This window comes from Hippocampus comes, unplaced genomic scaffold (assembly GCF_001891065.2).
Source record: "Hippocampus comes isolate QL1 unplaced genomic scaffold, H_comes_QL1_v1.1 scaffold63, whole genome shotgun sequence".
Taxonomy (NCBI): Eukaryota; Metazoa; Chordata; class Actinopteri; order Syngnathiformes; family Syngnathidae; genus Hippocampus; species Hippocampus comes.
Genome location: NW_017805987.1, coordinates 232,929 through 250,249, shown reverse-complemented (window position 1 = coordinate 250,249; position 17,321 = coordinate 232,929). Strand labels below are relative to the sequence as shown.

General features: G+C 44.0%; 3 protein-coding genes across 9 annotated transcripts in view; 2 read left to right on the top strand and 1 right to left on the bottom strand.

Moving 5' to 3' along the window:
* ptprz1b (protein tyrosine phosphatase receptor type Z1b) overlaps positions 1-7,790 on the top strand; it is a 34,298-nt gene extending 26,508 nt beyond the window's left edge. The window contains exons 15-33 of one of the 3 annotated variants that reach the window (XM_019891869.1): positions 1,274-1,418; positions 1,524-1,615; positions 1,681-1,766; positions 2,420-2,440; positions 2,654-2,750; positions 2,841-2,923; positions 3,568-3,702; positions 3,797-3,928; positions 3,999-4,156; positions 4,233-4,368; positions 5,133-5,279; positions 5,385-5,478; positions 5,557-5,630; positions 5,861-5,989; positions 6,069-6,221; positions 6,313-6,455; positions 6,557-6,692; positions 6,761-6,946; positions 7,035-7,790. In XM_019891869.1, the coding sequence (XP_019747428.1) occupies positions 1,274-1,418; positions 1,524-1,615; positions 1,681-1,766; positions 2,420-2,440; positions 2,654-2,750; positions 2,841-2,923; positions 3,568-3,702; positions 3,797-3,928; positions 3,999-4,156; positions 4,233-4,368; positions 5,133-5,279; positions 5,385-5,478; positions 5,557-5,630; positions 5,861-5,989; positions 6,069-6,221; positions 6,313-6,455; positions 6,557-6,692; positions 6,761-6,904 (2,105 nt within the window). In that variant the 3' untranslated portion in view covers positions 6,905-6,946; positions 7,035-7,790. Of the gene's footprint in view, positions 1-1,273; positions 1,419-1,523; positions 1,616-1,680; positions 1,767-2,419; positions 2,441-2,653; positions 2,751-2,840; positions 2,924-3,567; positions 3,703-3,796; positions 3,929-3,998; positions 4,157-4,232; positions 4,369-5,132; positions 5,280-5,384; positions 5,479-5,556; positions 5,631-5,860; positions 5,990-6,068; positions 6,222-6,312; positions 6,456-6,556; positions 6,693-6,760 lie in introns of all 3 variants that reach the window. The other 2 variants (XM_019891868.1, XM_019891870.1) reach the window with 2 other exon arrangements.
* Positions 7,791-8,671: 881 nt separating this feature from the next.
* LOC109528852 (HMG box-containing protein 1-like) lies at positions 8,672-12,917 on the bottom strand. 4 transcript variants are annotated; one of them, XM_019891877.1, is made up of 13 exons: positions 12,850-12,917; positions 12,008-12,079; positions 11,836-11,916; positions 11,576-11,750; positions 11,409-11,478; positions 11,211-11,322; positions 10,164-10,258; positions 9,913-10,069; positions 9,707-9,851; positions 9,518-9,636; positions 9,258-9,438; positions 9,039-9,180; positions 8,672-8,941 (listed from the first exon to the last, which is right to left on the bottom strand). In XM_019891877.1, the coding sequence occupies exons 1-13, from the start codon at positions 12,896-12,898 to the stop codon at positions 8,858-8,860; spliced, it is 1,482 nt and encodes a 493-aa protein (XP_019747436.1). In that variant the 5' UTR covers positions 12,899-12,917; the 3' UTR covers positions 8,672-8,857. The 4 variants fall into 4 exon arrangements, with proteins under 4 accessions (XP_019747436.1, XP_019747437.1, XP_019747438.1 ...); XM_019891878.1 differs by lacking the exon at positions 12,850-12,917 and having other exon boundaries at positions 11,409-11,460; positions 12,008-12,147; XM_019891879.1 differs by lacking the exon at positions 12,850-12,917 and having other exon boundaries at positions 8,672-8,954; positions 12,008-12,146.
* Positions 12,918-13,348: 431 nt separating this feature from the next.
* pik3cg (phosphatidylinositol-4,5-bisphosphate 3-kinase, catalytic subunit gamma) overlaps positions 13,349-17,321 on the top strand; it is a 13,499-nt gene continuing 9,526 nt past the window's right edge. Inside the window, exons 1-9 of one of the 2 annotated variants that reach the window (XM_019891872.1) lie at positions 13,349-13,543; positions 14,136-14,351; positions 14,421-14,592; positions 14,870-15,132; positions 15,563-15,649; positions 15,718-15,818; positions 15,890-16,059; positions 16,142-16,329; positions 16,618-16,725. In XM_019891872.1, coding sequence (XP_019747431.1) covers positions 14,139-14,351; positions 14,421-14,592; positions 14,870-15,132; positions 15,563-15,649; positions 15,718-15,818; positions 15,890-16,059; positions 16,142-16,329; positions 16,618-16,725 — 1,302 coding nt within the window. In that variant the 5' untranslated portion in view covers positions 13,349-13,543; positions 14,136-14,138. Of the gene's footprint in view, positions 13,544-14,131; positions 14,352-14,420; positions 14,593-14,869; positions 15,133-15,562; positions 15,650-15,717; positions 15,819-15,889; positions 16,060-16,141; positions 16,330-16,617; positions 16,726-17,321 lie in introns of both variants that reach the window. The other variant, XM_019891871.1, reaches the window with a different exon arrangement.

Sequence of the window (17,321 nt, the reverse complement as noted above, 5' to 3'; positions counted from 1 at the left end):
CCGAGGACCACCCCTTCGAGCTTGACCACGTTTCTAACGACCGGCTTATAGCGTTTCAGTAGGTCATTAAAAAGCATCAAATGGATTTTGCCAAGATGAAAGCCCGAAATAGCATGAAAAATCATTAAATATGTCATCCAGAAACGTTAATTAAATCATAACAGCAGTGGTAAGTCTGCCGGCTAGCAGCGAGCATCAAGCTAGGTTGCGACAGTTCTCAAAGGGGTCTCGCATGGGCACTCCCAGACCCCTTTGAAAGCCAAGAGTCGAGTCTATGCCCAGCTTGTCACTTGGAGTGACCCCACGCCACTTGCTTTTTCGTCTTATGGGGTATTTAATTAAGCAACTCCTTAAAGTAGCTTGTGTAACATCACTGGCGTTATTTCCGGCAGGAAACCCGCATCACTAAAGACAGCACGCATCGGTATGAACGAAATAAAGGCGCGCAACGTTGCGCAAAGGAGCCGCTCGAACACAATTTAGCAATAAGAAATATGGTGGGCAGGAGTTGCTTCATGCTCCAATTAATTTGCTCTGGAGTTGGAAAGAAAAAAATGAACTGATCCTGTCACCGACGTCCAACAAGTGGCATGAAAATGACCTCAACACAAACTTGATTCAATATTTCGCACTCCTTTAGATGTAAAAAGTCCCGCGATTAATGATTAAAAACCTCATTGGAAACGGCATTAAAAAAAAAAGCATTTAATTAGATTTGCTGATACCTGCGGAAACTTTGTCATGCCTTTAAAACTGCGCAATTGCTTTCGATATTGGCCTTGAATTTACAATATGCGCTTGATAGTTTATTATTATTTATTTTTTTGTTGAATGAATACAGTTAGGACTATTCAGTGTGTATAAAAGCATGACCTTGGTGAGGCTCGACATGTTTGCTTCCCTACTGCTTGTCACAGAATGACTGTAAATATATCGAATTTTCGCATCCGTCTCTATTTGCTTGGATCCACAAACGCTTCCCAAGTGGGATATTTTCTTGTTTTGATTGTAAAGTGTCCTTGAGTGTTTTGAAAGGCGCTTATAAATGAAATGTATTATTATTATTATTATTATTATTTAAACGGGGGTTTGGTACTTCACGTAACTCGAGTGCTCCCTCTAGTGGATGTTTTTAGCCCAATAACTCCACAAACACTAGAATTTAACTGCACTGCACTGGCAGTCTTGTCCGCGAAGCTCCCCCTTTTTTTTTTTTTTGCTCGTACTTTCCCGTTTGAAGCGGCGCATCATTTCGCTTTTTTTTGCACGCCAGAGGGAAGCAACAGCAGTCACGAATCTCACATCGGGTTGGTCGGCAGTGTGGAGAGGGAGAAGAGGACCGTCATTCCTCTGGCTGTTGTCTCCACTCTCACCATCCTGTGTTTGCTGGTGCTGGTGGGCATCCTGGTCTATTGGAGGTACGCATTGCAACAAAGCGGACATCGCCACCGACCAACATCACATTTGCTCATCCCGCTTTTTTTTTTCCTTTTTTTTTTTTTTTGGACTCGCTCTTGTCACAGGAACTGTTTCCAGACGGCTAACTTCTACCCCGACGACAGCGCGTCGCCGAAAGTCATCTCAGCCCCGTCCACTCCTCTGCTGCTCGCCACAGGTAACCGTCACGCCGGTCCCTTCATAACGTCGCTGTTATTTATTTGACACCCCTTGTTGTGCCAGACGGTCACGAGCCTTTGACGGTGAAGCAGTTTGTGAAGAATGTCATGGAGCTGCACAACACGAACACGTTCTCCAAGGAGTTTGAGGTGTGTGGCTGTACTCCAGTTTGGTTTTTTTTTGTGTGTGCGCGTGTGTGTGGCGCTATCGGAGGCCGACGTTGCACTGGCCGACGGCACGTTATCTGTCAGAGCTTTTTTTAATAACACACTCTCATATCGACTAACATCATCAAAAAGCTTTTAGCAAGGTGTTAGAACCCCCGCAAGCAGTTATCTAACAAAGAACAAAGTGCGACATGATCTCCCCCCCAAAAAAAATGTACCCGTCATCACGAGTACTAGTCGAGTCTAAATATTGACTTCTTGGATCGCTATCAAAACAGGCGCATCTGCATGGCATCAGCCCCCCTCCCCCTTCTGTTTCCGAGCATGAACCTCCAGTGTAACGCACACAGACGGGAAACGGCACCGAATAATGCCCTCTTGTCACCGTCGTTGTCTTTTGGCCCCTTTGTAAACGGGAGAAACACGAAAAAAAAAGTGCAACTCGAAGAGAGAAAAAGCGAGATGGGGAAACCGCGGCTTTGTCACGGCGCTCAACCTCTCTGTGTGTATATGAACCCCGTGTACATGGACCTGCACTGACTCCCTGTCTGCCTGTGTGTCACCCCTCCCCCCGACTCTCCTTTCACCACCGCCATCGTTGTGCTTTCTGCATCCTCACATCCACCCTCCATTAGATTGTGAAAGAATCCTATGAGGTAAGATGCTCGCCACGCCACCAAAGTTGACTTGAAACGCATACAGTTTGCTGTTTTGGGAAAGTACGCAGCCGGTCAAAGATAAATGAGATAAAGCCACATGAAGATGACACACACCGTTGACAAAATGTGATTCTCTGAGCATGACCTCAGCACCAATTAAAGAAAAAAAAACAAAAAAAAAAAACGTGTATATTTTGTGTTGTGTTGTAGGAGGTGCAAACGTGCACAGTGGACATGGGCATCACTGCCGACAGTTCCAGTCAACCCGAGAACAAATCCAAGAACAGATACATCAACATCCTGGCCTGTACGTCTCAATACCGAGTACAGTTTTGCTTTCGCCGTTTCGCTTCAAGCAAAATGTGATGTAACTTCATCAAGTTTTCCTCCATCCCAGATGACCACAGCAGAGTGAAGCTTACCAACAGTTTGGACAGGGACGGGAAATGCGAGGACTACATCAACGCAAACTTTGTTGATGTGAGTATGCTTTTGGATCAGAGACTTTCAGGTCATTTTAAAGCCTTGAGAGACTTGTAAACGTTACCGAACTTGCAAATTCCTCAAAATCCGAGCCGCGTATTTAAAACAATCCAATCGCTTTGTGTGAACCCTTTCATGCATCCTGTAACCTGATAAAATGAGGAGCTGAGCTGTCCACTGTAGTAACCGCGGTCCCCGAAAGGGTTAAAGCAAAGGTCGGCAACCCAAAATGTTGAAAGAGCCATATTGGACCAAAAAAAACAAAAAACATATGTCGGGAGCCGCAAAAAATTAAAAGCCTTATCATGAAGGCAATACATGCTGTATGTATCCGTATTTGCGACATTAGCCTACTATCAAAATGACTAAATTGCCTTTTTTCAATCAACCAGCCTCCTACGATTGACCCGTTACCTCCTACAGAAACCGTATTAAAACAAAAAAATTACCTCCCCCATCTTTTTCCTTCGTCAAGACTTTGGGAAAAAGCGCCAGAGGAGCCAATAGGGCGGCGGTAAAGAGCCGCATGCAGCTCCAGAGCCGCAGGTTGCTGACCCCCGTGTTAATGGAACAACTCGGTCAAAATTTGTTTTGCAGGCTTTTCCAATTCTTCCATGACTAAGAAGCAGTTTTGTCCGCAGGGTTATGAGCGTACCAGGGCCTACATCGCCGCCCAAGGCCCTCTCCGAGCAGGCAGGGAAGACTTCTGGAGAATGATCTGGCAGCAGAACATCGGCATCATCGTCATGATCACCAACCTGAAGGAGAAAGGCCGAGTGAGAGCGCTTGTTTCTCCATTCTGGGCATTTCTGATTCTGTCACTTCGACGGGATTGACCCATTTCGTGTTTTATTCTGTGTGACGTAACAGACCAAGTGTGACCAGTACTGGCCAGAAGATGGTCAGGAGGAGTATGGTCCATACCAGGTGACTTTGAAGAGCAGCAAGACCCTGGCTTACTACACACTCCGGACATTCATCGTCAGAGAAACCACAAATAAGGTTCACGCTCATATACTCACATTTGCGCTTTCCGAACGTACAAAGACCACCAACGTCCCTGATCCTCCAGGCAGCCCAGAGGAAAGCGGAACACACGGTCCAGCAATACCACTACACCCAGTGGCCAGACATGGGCGTCCCAGAATACACTCTGCCTGTCCTGTCCTTCATTCGAACGTCTTCTCGGGCCAGAACGCAGGACATGGGACCCGTCTTGGTACACTGCAGGTAGTAATTTGTGGCGGTAACTTGTGCGCATTTACATCGATAAAATGCCGAGTATGATGATTGTTTGGCGTCACAGTGCCGGTGTGGGGAGAACGGGGACCTACATTGTCATCGACAGCATGCTGCAGCAGATCGAGGATCAAGGCACGGTGAATGTCCTCGGCTTTCTGAAGCATGTGCGGACTCAGAGGAACTTCCTGGTTCAAACGGAGGTAAACAAAGCGTGCCATCTCGAGATACTCTCCACCTTAGCCTAAAACAAGAAGTTACATACGCATTGTGTATTTAAAACAGCAACATAACGTTGTCTTAAAGTCCTTGAGCTTAATGCTAAAAAAAAAAAAAAAAAAACTATTCAAAAAATTTTAAATTATTTTTTAAATAAATATTCATATACTTTTTGTCTTCTACTTTCTCCCTTTCATAATTTTACTGCTGTAAATTGGGAATTTCTCAATTGTGAGACAAAAAAAACACCATTGACAGGCTAACAGGTGGCATCTATGTACCGTATTTTCCGCACTATAAGGTGCTTCGGAGTATAAGGCACACCTTTAATGACTGATCTGTTTTAAAACAGTTTTCATATTTAAGGCGCACCGCTTTAGAAGGCGCATAGAATAGAAGCTACAATAAAGGCTACGGTTGCATTATGCATCCACTAGATGGAGCTACGCTAACGGGAATACAATACAATACAGCTTTATTTATAAAGAGCTTTCACAACCGCTCCAGCTGTAACAAAGTGCTTTACAGAACATTTAAAAATACTACGTCCCAAAAAATCTGAATATTGATCCAGATAGAAGGCGTACCGGATTATAAGGCGCACTGAGAAAATGGAATGCTTTTAGGTGCGCCTTATAGTGCGAAAAATACGGTCAATTTGCTGACTAGTGGGGGCTGCTTGCGCTACTGACTTTGGCCTTTTTGGAAAATTTGAAACTTCCAACGTTGTTGCCGGTCTTGCCTCTAGGAGCAGTACGTGTTCATTCACGACGTCTTAGTCGAGGCCATTTTGAGCCGCCACACCTCCGTCACCTGCGACCACCTCCACTCGTATGTGTCGGGCCTGCTGACACCCGGAGTGTCAGGCCGGACGCGCATGGACAAGCAGTTCAAGGTACATGTCGTCCACCCACTCGCCTATGTAGTCCATAGCTTATGAGTTTAACCCTTTCATGCACCCAATAACCCTATAACATGATAATCTGGATGGATGTTTCAGTTGATCAGTCAGCGCCAAGCGAAACACGCCGACTACAGCACGGCCCTGCGAGACGGCAACGCCATGAGGAACAGAGCCAGAGCGCTGATGCCCGGTGAGCCCTCAAGCTGACGTCAACTCCCGCTAAGGTACTCTGAAGTCACGTTGAGGCTCGTGTGTCCTGTGTTTGCAGTGGAGAGATCGAGAGTTTGCCTAACTGCCACGGAAGCAAACCCGTCAGGCTACATCAACGCCTCCTACGTGCTGGTAAAAAAAAAAAAAAAAACAACTTCAAACACGTTGCTCTTAAAACTCATTCAGTCCCAGCCAATTCTGGACCAAGTCTGAATAAGACGTTTAAAAACGTCTTTGGGAGTGAATGAGTTAAGTTCAGAAAATTGTCACCAAATTCTGATTTATTTATTTATTTTTGAAGATGTGTCATCCCGCTTGTTTTTTTTTTTTTGTTTTGTTTTTTTTCTTGCTTTTCATCAAAGGGCCATCGCCATAGTAAGGAATTCATTGTGAGCCAGACGCCGCTCAGCAGCACCGTGGAGGATTTCTGGCGTATGATCTGGGAGCACAACACACACGCCGCCGTCCATCTGCCCGACCCACATTGTCAGGTTCGTGCGTGATTTACACGACGCATATTGACAACTTCAAATGTATGCGTGGTACACACGAGCATGTGCGCCTTTGCAGAATGAGGACCAGGACCCGTACGTGTATCGGCCCTCTGAAGAGCAAATCATGAACTTTGAGGGATTCACCGTGTCACATTCAGGGGAGAGGCACGTGTGTCTGTCCAATGACGACAAAGTGGTCGTGCAGGACGTCACGTTAGAATCCACGCAGGTATTTGCCGCTTTTTGAAACACACATCCTAAGTGGTCCTTGGACCCAACAAGATTTTAAAAAAAGCACCTCCGACGCTTTGCCCTTCCAGAACAATTACGCTCTGGAGGTGCGTCTGTACAGCGCCTCCTGCTGGCCCAACCCCGACAGCCCCATTCGGAATTGTTTTGAACTCATCAACACAGTCAGCGAGCACAGCAGACGCACGCCCGGGCCTACTGTCGTGCACGACCCGTGAGTCGGCCACTCGTTTGTCGGATGAAGGCCGGCGAGTATTTCGACTGAAATCAAATGTGATCATTTCCTGTTCGTGATCCTCCACTTCTTTGGTGTAGGTTGGGAGGCGTGACGTCGGGTCTCTTCTGTGCCCTCACCACTTTGTCCAATCAGCTGCAGGAGGAGGGGCAAGTCGACGTCTACCAGGCGGCGCGGATGACCAACCTCATGAGGCCGGGCGTCTTTAATGATATCGTAAGTAGGCAGGCACACACGCGATGGGCCCTTCAATAATCCACGATAATGAGGAGACCCCCTCTTAGGAGCAGTACCAGTATCTGTACCGGGCCGTGCTGAGTCTGGTAAGCAGCCAGGAAGACCAGCGAGCCCTCCAGAGTCCGGAAACCAACGGATCAGTCCTGCTGGGGAAGACCAACATTGCCGAAAGCCTCGAGTCACTCATGTAGACGACTCACACGCATATAATCAGAGTACAAATCAGTGTACAGGTCAGTGTCGAAGCTCCTCCGCAAGGGTCCCAAGAGCCGTGAGTACTTTCCCCACACGCTTAAAAACATCTTTCATTCTACCCCATAGTCACATGACTCTCGCCCTGAAAAGATGTGAAGCCCGTCAAAATCACCACAGTCATGTGATCACTCACGATGCGACAAAGTGCACCTTTCTCAGTGCACTGTTCTCAGTTGAGCAAAAAATGAAAACAAAACAGTTCTTTGAAGTGGTAATGCAAAGACGGTTGTCCCAGCCAAATGGCTCTGTGGCCTTTTGTAATAATTCACACTTCATGTACTTTAAAAAAAAAAGCTCTTTTGCTTATGCTACATTTTGACTAAACCCACAATAACGCTCTGTGATCGACGTCTTTTTTCGAAAGGTGGCTCCCGTCTTGTTTGCACTTCTTGTTAGACATTCCATCCAAATTCTGTCGTGAGTGTGGAACATTTTTGGTCAGTGTTTTGTCAACGTCCCCAATCAGACACTGTCGGTCAATTAATCAATCCACTTTCTTCAACGGCGACTATCTTACTGATTTTTATTTTATTTTTGTGTGTGTGTGTGTGAAGATCCCTTAAATACCAAAAGGCCAAATTACTGTATGTTTTTACTGTATGTATATTTTCTATGACATTTTTCTAGTCATTTACACATGCTGTATAACCGCGTGGATTCAATTTGATAAATGCACATATGGATCATAGATTTAACTCATTGTTAATGCTTTTTTTTTTTTTTAATCGTTCCGGTAATTGTAGCAAGTTAACACATTTATCTGCAGCCACAAACGTGCGCAGTATGTAAATAGCAACAGATTGAATAAAGACTTGAATATGACTTTTGGGAAAATCAGAGTCTTTTATTGTACAGAAATGATTGACTCCAACTTCCCCCCCCTCCCAATCCCATGAAAGACAAATATAGGATATATAATTACATATTTTTTGTTTTCAAACTTTATATTGCATCCTCAGCAAACGTAAATGTGCTCCACCAATACGGAAAGTTATGAAAAATATGTCATTGTAGCATCGCGGTCATACATGGTAAAGTGTATACAGTGCATCATAAATAAACGGCAGGAAATTATACAGATTACCTAAAGTATCCATTACTTTTCTGAACGCCACACCTTCTCAGTTGCATTCCACAAACTCGATGAATCGATGACATCACACTAAAATCGACAATACAATGACGACGCGTACAGATCCTGAAGTGTAATTCACGCGTGACGACCTCAAAATTATTGATGAAAATACATTTCAATTATTTCACTTTTGGCACATGCAGTACAATACATTGGAGACTCCCCTTTGACATTATTATTATTCTTGTTATTGTTGTTATTAGTGACCTGATTTGGGCCGAAATTTGAATTCAGCCTCTTTTTTTATATGTTGGCATACGTATTTTAACAGAGAGTGTATAAACGATTTACATAAAGTACGTCGATAAGCAAGTAGTAAAAGACGACCTGCTGATTAATTTTCATGGAATAGTTCATGTTAACTTTATCACAAATATATTTCATTAAAACATGCATTTATAACTTGCTACTTTCGGGGGGAGGGGGGGGGTGTCACTTGCCTGAAACATATTGCAATTTTTTTTTTTTAAATCATTAATGGGGATAAACCTGAAAAAAAAAACGCTGCATACTCCTTCGTGCTGAAAATGTGAAGTCATCCTGATTTTTTTTTATTTGTATTTTTTCCAAGCACGTAAGCCACCATAGCACCGATTTTAAAGCATAAGCTATAAAAGAGAACATTTTATATCAAGGGTGGCCAAACTCTTTGTCTCGGATTTGATTTTTAAAAAGATGATGGGCCTGGTCATCCGTCGATGAGACGAAAAAAAAAAAAAAAAGTCCCAGCCGTAAACTAGACTTACACAGCTAATCATGAGTACCCTAAAGCACAATCGAGTGAGTAGCTTTGCAATTTGCGACTGTGCATCTCGTCGCAGTTGTCTTTACTTGTCCCCTTGGAAACCCTGTTGGCAAAAATAAGCATTTATTCTAATCATGAAAAAACAACTCTGTCGATGTGTGTGTGTGTGTGTGTGTGTGTGTGTCCTCACATAGTCGGTGCGTTTGCGTTTCCAACAGTCAGGGTTGAGCCTCTTCTGTTCATCGGCGAGCTCTTTGGCCTGTAAGGTAAACACACGGCGCTCTTCGCTTCGCATTTTCTTCCAGCGCTCGCCGAGGAGCACGCTGATGGCTCTGACACACACAGACAGACACACACACACACGCATGACAAGCGGATACAAAATCACGCGGCGAAGGCGCACACCAACCTGTTATCCTTGCCCGGGTGCATCTGCGTGTACTGCACCCTGAACTTCTTGGCAAAAAGCATGAATGCGTTCATTGGCCGCTTGCACTTCGTTGCGGTGGGGTTACTTCCTGGTTGGCGGACATTTTGTCTTTTGATTGGCTTGCGGTGAGGACAGCGGGAGTGGCCGGGCTTGGGAGCGCCTGTCGACAATTTCGGACTGCTTTTTCTGACTCTTTCTTTTATTTTCAGTCGTTTGTCGTCTATGAAAGGATGCCAAACCTTGTAATGCGTCTCTGTCGGGAGAAACGGCGCCCCCGCTGGACTGGGAGGCATATCGCCGTCGGGCCATGCTGCTCAGCAGGTAAACCGCCGAAGAGTCCATCGGTGTGAAATCGTAACTGGGGAAGACGCGGCACAATTGTGGCTCGTCGCAATCGTTCACGCAGAATTTCACGTTGAAATAAATACCTTTTGAATGTGTCAAAGACAAGCGAGTCATCCGTATGTTCGGCATCTCTGTGACCGGGAGGAAGGCAGACGTCGCCGAGCTCCATTTCATAGCCCGCTATCCCATAATGCACTACGGTCAAGCTCGGGTAGAATGACGACCAACCTGATGAAAAGTCTTACAGGTGAGTGTTTTTTTTTTTTTATGAATTGTACTTTCTACGTACCTTTGTTTTTAACGTAAAACGGGTGGTCGAGTTGACAGCGCGCAGTCAGCAAGCCGTGTCCGAAGGCGCCGGGGTCAAAGGTCAGCTGCAAGGTGGCCTGACCAGACAACACGTTTTCCGAATGCGCCACAAGCTGCAAACCCTCACAGCCGTAACTCTGCAAAAAATTGTTTTTTTGTTTGTTTTGTTTTTTAAGTCCACCAAGCAGTTGATCATACTTATGTTGTCAAATGACCCCCCCCCAATGGTACCTTCAAGGATATGGACTGGTCCTCATTTTCAGACTGAATGTCCTCAACATTGCGCCACTCGACATGGGAGCCGCTGTGGAAACGCAGGCGAGTGCCTGCACACGCAAAAGCGCTTCAACTACCCTCGTACTGACAAGCCCATATAATAAGTTCAGACATATATATATATTTTTTTTATCTTCATTAACATCAGTAAAAATATTTGCCTTTGATATGTTTGCTGCAAAAAATATTCCACTTTTTTTCTCCTTCGTGTATTTTAATGTTGGTATTGCCGGTGTATTGAATTTTAAGCAATTGTTTAATTTTCATGATTAGAATTTTGCCATTCTTTAAAAAAAAAAAACAACTGAAATAATATTTGCACACTGCAGAAGTACATTTTTATATCTTTTCAATTGCACATGTTTGTACGATGCCTCCTGTTGAAAACGACTAATATAAAACATGACACAATTATATCTTAATATTAAACATCCATTAAAAAAAAGTTATTAAATGATTCATTTCGGTTTTGCACATTTTAGTACATATTCTAAATTCGGTTGCCCACTGTGAAACTCCACTTTATAAGACGGCACATTTATATATTTTTAAAATAGGAACAATTTCTCTCTTTTTTTAAAAATATATTTAAATAATTTTATGCCTGTATATTTTATTTCATTTTTTAAAATCATTTCTGTTGAAAATAATTGAAATCAAATATTTTCCGACATTAAACACATACATAATTGTGTAGCATTTCCATATTTTTTTCAAACATATTTTTTAAACACGTATGTATTTTATACCCCCTTTTTATCTTACATAAAAAATATATCATGCATTTTGGTTTTCGTTTCGGGTTCATGCTGACGTTGGACTTCCTCTTAAATTCCAGCAGACCCCTTTCAAGGTTTTGTTCCAAAACTGTTCATCAGTCCCTCCACCTTTACTAAATCCCTCTTTGCCATCACTTTAAATTTTAAAAACCAAAATGGGTACATTCACATTCCCATTTGAGTGTATGTGTGTGTGTGTGTGTGTGTGTGTGTGTGTGTGTACCTTTCAGAAAGCAATGCCAGGCAGTGGCAGGCCAGGAGACACTCCAGGCCGTGTCCTCGTCATCGGACAGCGACGATCTGGTGGATAGCGCAGAGCCACATTCGCTGTTCATCTGCGCAAACATCAGGCAAAGAAGCGTTTCTGAAGAGGGTCATTGATGTGAGGCTAAGTTGGGGTGAAGAGAGGAGCTTGCCGTACCCTGCCTCTGCTGGAGTTCGAAGGCGGTGGCCGGGCGTACGAATGCAGATAACTTCGCGCAGAAGAGGAACTGAAAATGACAAACCAAGATTGACCGACTTATATTTCACACTTTAGTTGTCATGCTTTTTAACGATGAAATGGTATATCTCGTTGTGTGATTGTACCTGCTGCGGGTAGACTCCTGTAGGAGCGGGCTTTGAGGCCCCGTGGCAATGTGAGCCAGCTGCGTCAGCCAGCGAGTGTCCCCTGAGTGCGCGCGACACCCCGCGCCGGCCTCCATTTGATAAATCGCCGTCATCTCTTTCTCTTCTGGAGCCTCCTGCAGCTTTGGAAGATCCGCTGAGGAAAGAGCAGAGGGATGTTTGTGTCTTTATGCTGCAATTTGATACCATAAAAGTCATGTAGTACAGGTACTTGGTGTTACCATATTCCATTAATTCCATATCACTCCTTTGGCCAGGGGAAGAGTCACGTGATTGGTCCTGATCCACTTCCGCAATCTCTTCTGTGAGTGTAAACACAATTCCAATGTAGACATTTGGAGTGCTGCTTATTGAAGAGGGCTGGCTGACCGTTGCCATGGGGACGGCGGATACCTGTGCATTTGCAATTAGGGTCGGTCTCCCTGTGCTGTTTGGGGATCACCACCTCCCACATGATGATGTCAACTGAAACGTATGACGTGTTACAAATGTAAAAGTCACTGAGAAAAAAAAAACTGTCTTTCTCCATATTCAAATTTTGATATCTATCTAATCTATATGTCTCTCTATATAGAGATATACATAATTTATTTCCTTAAATGTTCTTTTTTTTGCTTGTTTTTTACGCTCGCCCACAAAATGAAATGACAGTTTCTCCCCTGTTGCGCAACATGGTCATCATGTGACAGCCTCTTGTTTATAAACTTCGAGAGCGTCCGCGCAAGCGCGTAACGACCCATTCATTCAACGCCGTGAATGACGGCAACAAAATAAACGAGGCGCAAGTCGCAACGATCGTTTATTTCAGGCATCGTGTTTTCATAAAGTCGTATTTGGTTGACAGAAGCACAAAAAGAAGCAGTTTGATCGAAAGGGCAATTTAAAAACGGGGGGGGTTTCCGTCGACGGATCCGAGAGAAATGTAAATGAATAATATCTGTACGTTTGGCAACCGATGTCTGGGTTGAGAAAAAGCGAATAAATATCATAAATGCGTCGAATGGTTTTTCCGGGAAAGGGCCGTATAACCACTGCAAAACAACTAACGTCAACAATGAAGCTTGAAGAGCGATCGCGCAGCAGAGCTCCTATCTGTGAAAACAACAGGCCTCGTCATCTCAATATTGTCTCGTATTTTCCGAGTTTAGAGCATATTCAATAGATTGGTGCTATCGCTTGTCGAAATCGACGCTATAAAACACGGAAAAGTTTTCATTAACTTTTTCTTGACTCACCTAAACAGTGGCCTTGTACGGGGAAAGTAGGTTGGTATAAACAGATCATCCTCGCCGATCCTATTGGTTCAACTTATTGTCAATCAAAAGCTATTAGCATTGTCATTGGTCGGTTTATTTGCAGACAGCTCTACATGTTTAAATCGAGATGAAAGATTAAAAACGATGATGAAACAGTTTGTTATGTATTATTATCCAAACCATGGATTTTCTGGCTTGTTTGCAGTAATTCGTAAAGGTGGTTTTTTTTTTTGTGATTAGAACCAATTGTTGAAATTGTTAGGTGGAAAAATCAAACATAAGGTTTCAGATTAAATAAAAAAATACTTCAGTTCGACCCAGTCTGTATTTATGTTAAAATTAATTGATCCACTTTGTAATGTTCCTGATGAAGAAAAACACGCTCATTATGAAGTTACTTAATTTGGCCGCTAGATTACAGCAAACACGAAAGCTGTTGAAATTTCACACCGTATCGTTGTATTTCCGAATAGACCCTTATTTTGAAGGAATCACCGGATGATGGTAACTCTTCCAGAAAAGTTAGCTGATCAACTGTCTAACCCGGCAGCGAGGCAACGTTGTTGAATCTTTTACAAGAGTTTTTTTATTCGCTAATGTGCTTTATTCTCCTCATTTAAATGCCGAGTCGTGGGTTGTTTATAGTGGGTGTTATCACCCTCGACGTGTGTTGGTGAGTTTTCCTTCGAGACTTTCTTTAACTTGTACCGTTATAGGTCAGCTTTCTCGTGTGGCGCTTCCTGCTGCTCTCATTTTCTTCTCAATGAGTTATTTCGTGATATATTAATTTGGACATGTTCGCCACAACTTTGTCAAAATATATACATTTGAGACAAACGTGTAAACACAGTATTATTTTGTGTAGTGTTGCATTCTTACTACTGTCAACTTTAGCTTCCTGTTTCCAAAAAAAAAAAACCCTTCAGTCATGACATCCTGTTTATTTAGAAAATTATATATATAAAATGGTAGAAAAGTTTTAAATAGATATAGTTTTATTCCAATTGTTTTAAGACACTTTATGACTATTGTTGGTGTGTATTTGAACTTTGTTTCATTGCTTAAGTGCTCCAAAACTTTCAGATTGTTTCCTGTGCAAAGCCCACTTTTGGGCACTCCCACGGTTTTACCAATGGATTTAGGTCTGAGCTGTGGCTTGGCCCTTCCTTTTATTGCCTTGGGATCCTTTCTTGTGATAGAGAAAACAATGTGAAAATGATTCCGCTCCAAATCAATGTGTCCTGTTTTATCGCTCGTCAAGCTAGGCGATGGACGAGCAGCCGATCCAGGCGAGCGACGAAGAACAAGTGGTGTTGCGGGAAGATAGTAGGCGGCGGAGACGAAGGAAGGCCATCATGTCGTCCTCCTGCGCTCCCATGGATCACATCGTCGTGGAGTTCGTTCTCCCCACAGTGGCACGGGGCGGCGACTGCCCCGACACGCTGCAACTGGAGGTTGCGGTAAACTGGACAGTGGAACAGGTTCTTCATTGTTACTTAATTGTCCATTCAAGTGCCACTTAAGGTGACTTTGAACGTCTCTGCTCCCAGGTGAAGGCACAAGTGTGGCTGAATGCGATGACATCCAACCTCTGTCCAGAATTCTACCAGCGGTTTTCTCCTGACCACTGCATACTACTCTACCAGAAAAAAGGCAACATGTGCGAGATCTACGACAAGCACCAAGTCTTCCAGACGCTGGACTGCGTACGCTACTGGAGAGGTTTGTTTGCGAGCAACTTTCTGTCTGATGCAGTGATCCCCAAAAATGATTGAGAAATATACATACACAGGTGAATTCTGCCACCTAGTGGAAAAGCATTGAATTGTTCTGGTTGTCACTATACATCAGTGGCATAGAACGATGAAAAAAGATGCAGCAATAATTGTTGCAGACAGATAATTTTCACACAGTGGTTGGGGCTCACTGCAGGATGAAACATGGGTCTTTTGAATTTTTTATTTATTGATTATTATTATGATTATAATTTTTTTTAAAGCCTTGAAGAAGGATGTTGGCCGGATCAAGCTGGTCCCTCGTCTGCAGCCCTCAGACGAGACCCTTCAGTACCAGCGGTACCTCAACTACCTGATCGGCTACGACGTCACCGACGTCAGTAACGTGCACGACGACGAACTGGAGTTCACTCGCAGGAAGCTGCTGACGCCGCGGCGCATCGAGCTGTCGGGCCGCGACGCAAAGCTCTATTCCATGGACCCGTGGGTGACACACAAGCCGCTGCCGGAGCACCTCCTGGGAAAGGTATGTTCAAATTTTGGTGGGACAATCCCAAATAAATTCATAAATTTTCTAGAGCGCATGTCCTCCTTAGGGTCGCTGGGGGGAGGAGAAGTGGCAGTAAAACAAGCCAAAATCCAACAGAGTAAAAATAATTCATTTTCCATTTTAAATCCTGCTTTTCATATCCTGCTGCCTGCAGTTTTCTCTACCTTCTGTTTTCCACCCTTAGAATTTGAAAGAACGTTCCATCTAATCATTCCAACTGTGCAATCTTGTTTGTTAGAAGATGTTATCGTTTAAATGGTCCCCTTTTATGAGGAAGTTAGAGCCTCTAGTTTCCCTTTAAAGATGAGTCATATCTTATCGTGGGTGTACAGATGATGCGGTTCCATTTCAGCGGTGTTTCCTTGACGTACGTTATGTTATCGGGCTGCTCTGTTCATCCTCTCAGATCAGCAACGGCCATGTCCTCGTTGTAATCCACATTTCCACAGCCAGTCAAACCATCAAGGTGTCCATTGACGACACACCGGCGCAGGTACAATCAAGTGTTTGCGCTTCATTTGCTTCGTGAGATCTCACATTTCGTGTTTTGTCCCCGTGCAGGTTTTGTCCAGCTTCTTATCCAAAACGGCAAATAAAAGAGGCTTGCTGGGCATCCCCGACAGCACCTGCGAGACGGACTTTGTGCTGCGCGTGTGCGGCAGGTTTGTTCAAATCGGGTCCGTGATGAAGTTGGTGGGATCGGGTGAATTTTTTTGTTGTTGTTTTTGAACAGGGAGGAGTACCTGTTTGGAGAGAAACCGCTGCGCAACTTCAACTGGATCCGTCAGTGTCTAAAGAATGGCGAGGAGATCCACTTGGCTCTGGAGACGCTGCCAGATCCAGAACTGGATTTGGTCCGTGAAGAGGACTGGGCCCAAGTGGACGATTGCACCGGTGTCGCAGGTAATCGTTTTTTCTCGTCCTCACTGTGACGGACGGTCATTTGGAATAATTGTCGCGATTTTTTTTTTTTGCATCATCCCAGGCACGCATGAGCAGCTGACCATCGACGAGAAGGACCACGAACGACTGTTCACCGTCTCCATGTGGGACTGTAACAGGAAGTTCCGAGTGAGGGTGCTGGGAATCGACATCCCGACTCTTCCTAAAGTTCCCGACTTTGTCGTGTTCATTGAGGCCAGCATCTTTCACAGTCAGCAGCTTCTCGCTCAGGTGAGTGATACCGATCCATAAACGACACCTGCGCCATTGTATGGTTGCTTGGCAACCAAAGGCGTACATGTTATCATTTTTACGTTTTTTAAAAAAAATCTGAAACAAAAGTTCAGGTGAGTGATACCGATCCATAAACGACACCTGCGCCGTTGTATGGTTGCTAGGCAACCAAAGGCGTACATGTTCTCATTTTTACGTTTTTTTAAAAAAAAACTGAAACAAAAGTTCGAAATTTGTTTTAAACCCATGAACAAACAATGTCAAGGCACACTTTTCGTACTTCAGGAGCGGACGACTCCCAAAGTCTTCAATGAAGAAGTGTTGTGGAACTGCTGGTTAGAGTTTAACATCAAAATCAAGGACCTGCCTAAAGGGTCCCGACTCAACCTGCAGGTAAGGATTCTTTTACTCTTATTATTTTTTTTTTTAATAGCCATTATCATTTTAGATGTATTTGTCAATCAGCATGGCACACCCGCCTCAAAGTTCTGAGGTTGAGGGTTCGAATCCAGGCTCTGGCCTTTCTTTGTGAATTTTGCTTGTTCTCCCCATGCAGCTTCCACCCAGTTCCCCAAAAAAGTGAGAACAATCGGTGCAACGGCATTTTAATTATTATTATTATGATTTTTTTTTTCTTTTTTATCAATGAGTTGACAATGTGTTACCAAAGTGTGTTTATAGCTTGTGGGAGAAGTAGTTTAAGGTGCTCCATCAATTTTATTTTATTTTATTTTATCCATCACATTTATCCTTTATCCTCACAAGGGTTGCGGGGGGCTGCTGGAGCCTATACCAGCCATCTTCGGGCAGTAGGCGGGGGACACCCTGAACCGGTTGCCTGCCAATCGCAGGGCACACACACACACACAGAGACAAACAACCATCCGTTCTCACACTCGCACTTTGGGACAATTTCAAGTGTTCAATCAGCCTGCCATGCAAGTTTTTGGAATGTGGGAGGAAACCGGAGTACCCGGATAAAACCCAAC

What these genes read in the sequence shown, in the direction of transcription:
- LOC109528852 (XM_019891877.1), bottom strand. Translation starts at nt 12,898, where the DNA reads ATGATCTGTTTATACCAACCTACTTTCCCCGTACAAGGCCACTGTTTA. An exon ending in TATGGAATTAATGGAATATG is followed by an intron (nt 11,751 to 11,835) that starts GTAACACCAAGT and finishes CTCTTTCCTCAG; the next exon opens with CGGATCTTCCAAAGCTGCAG. An exon ending in GTCTTTGACACATTCAAAAG is followed by an intron (nt 9,637 to 9,706) that starts GTATTTATTTCA and finishes CGTCTTCCCCAG; the next exon opens with TTACGATTTCACACCGATGG.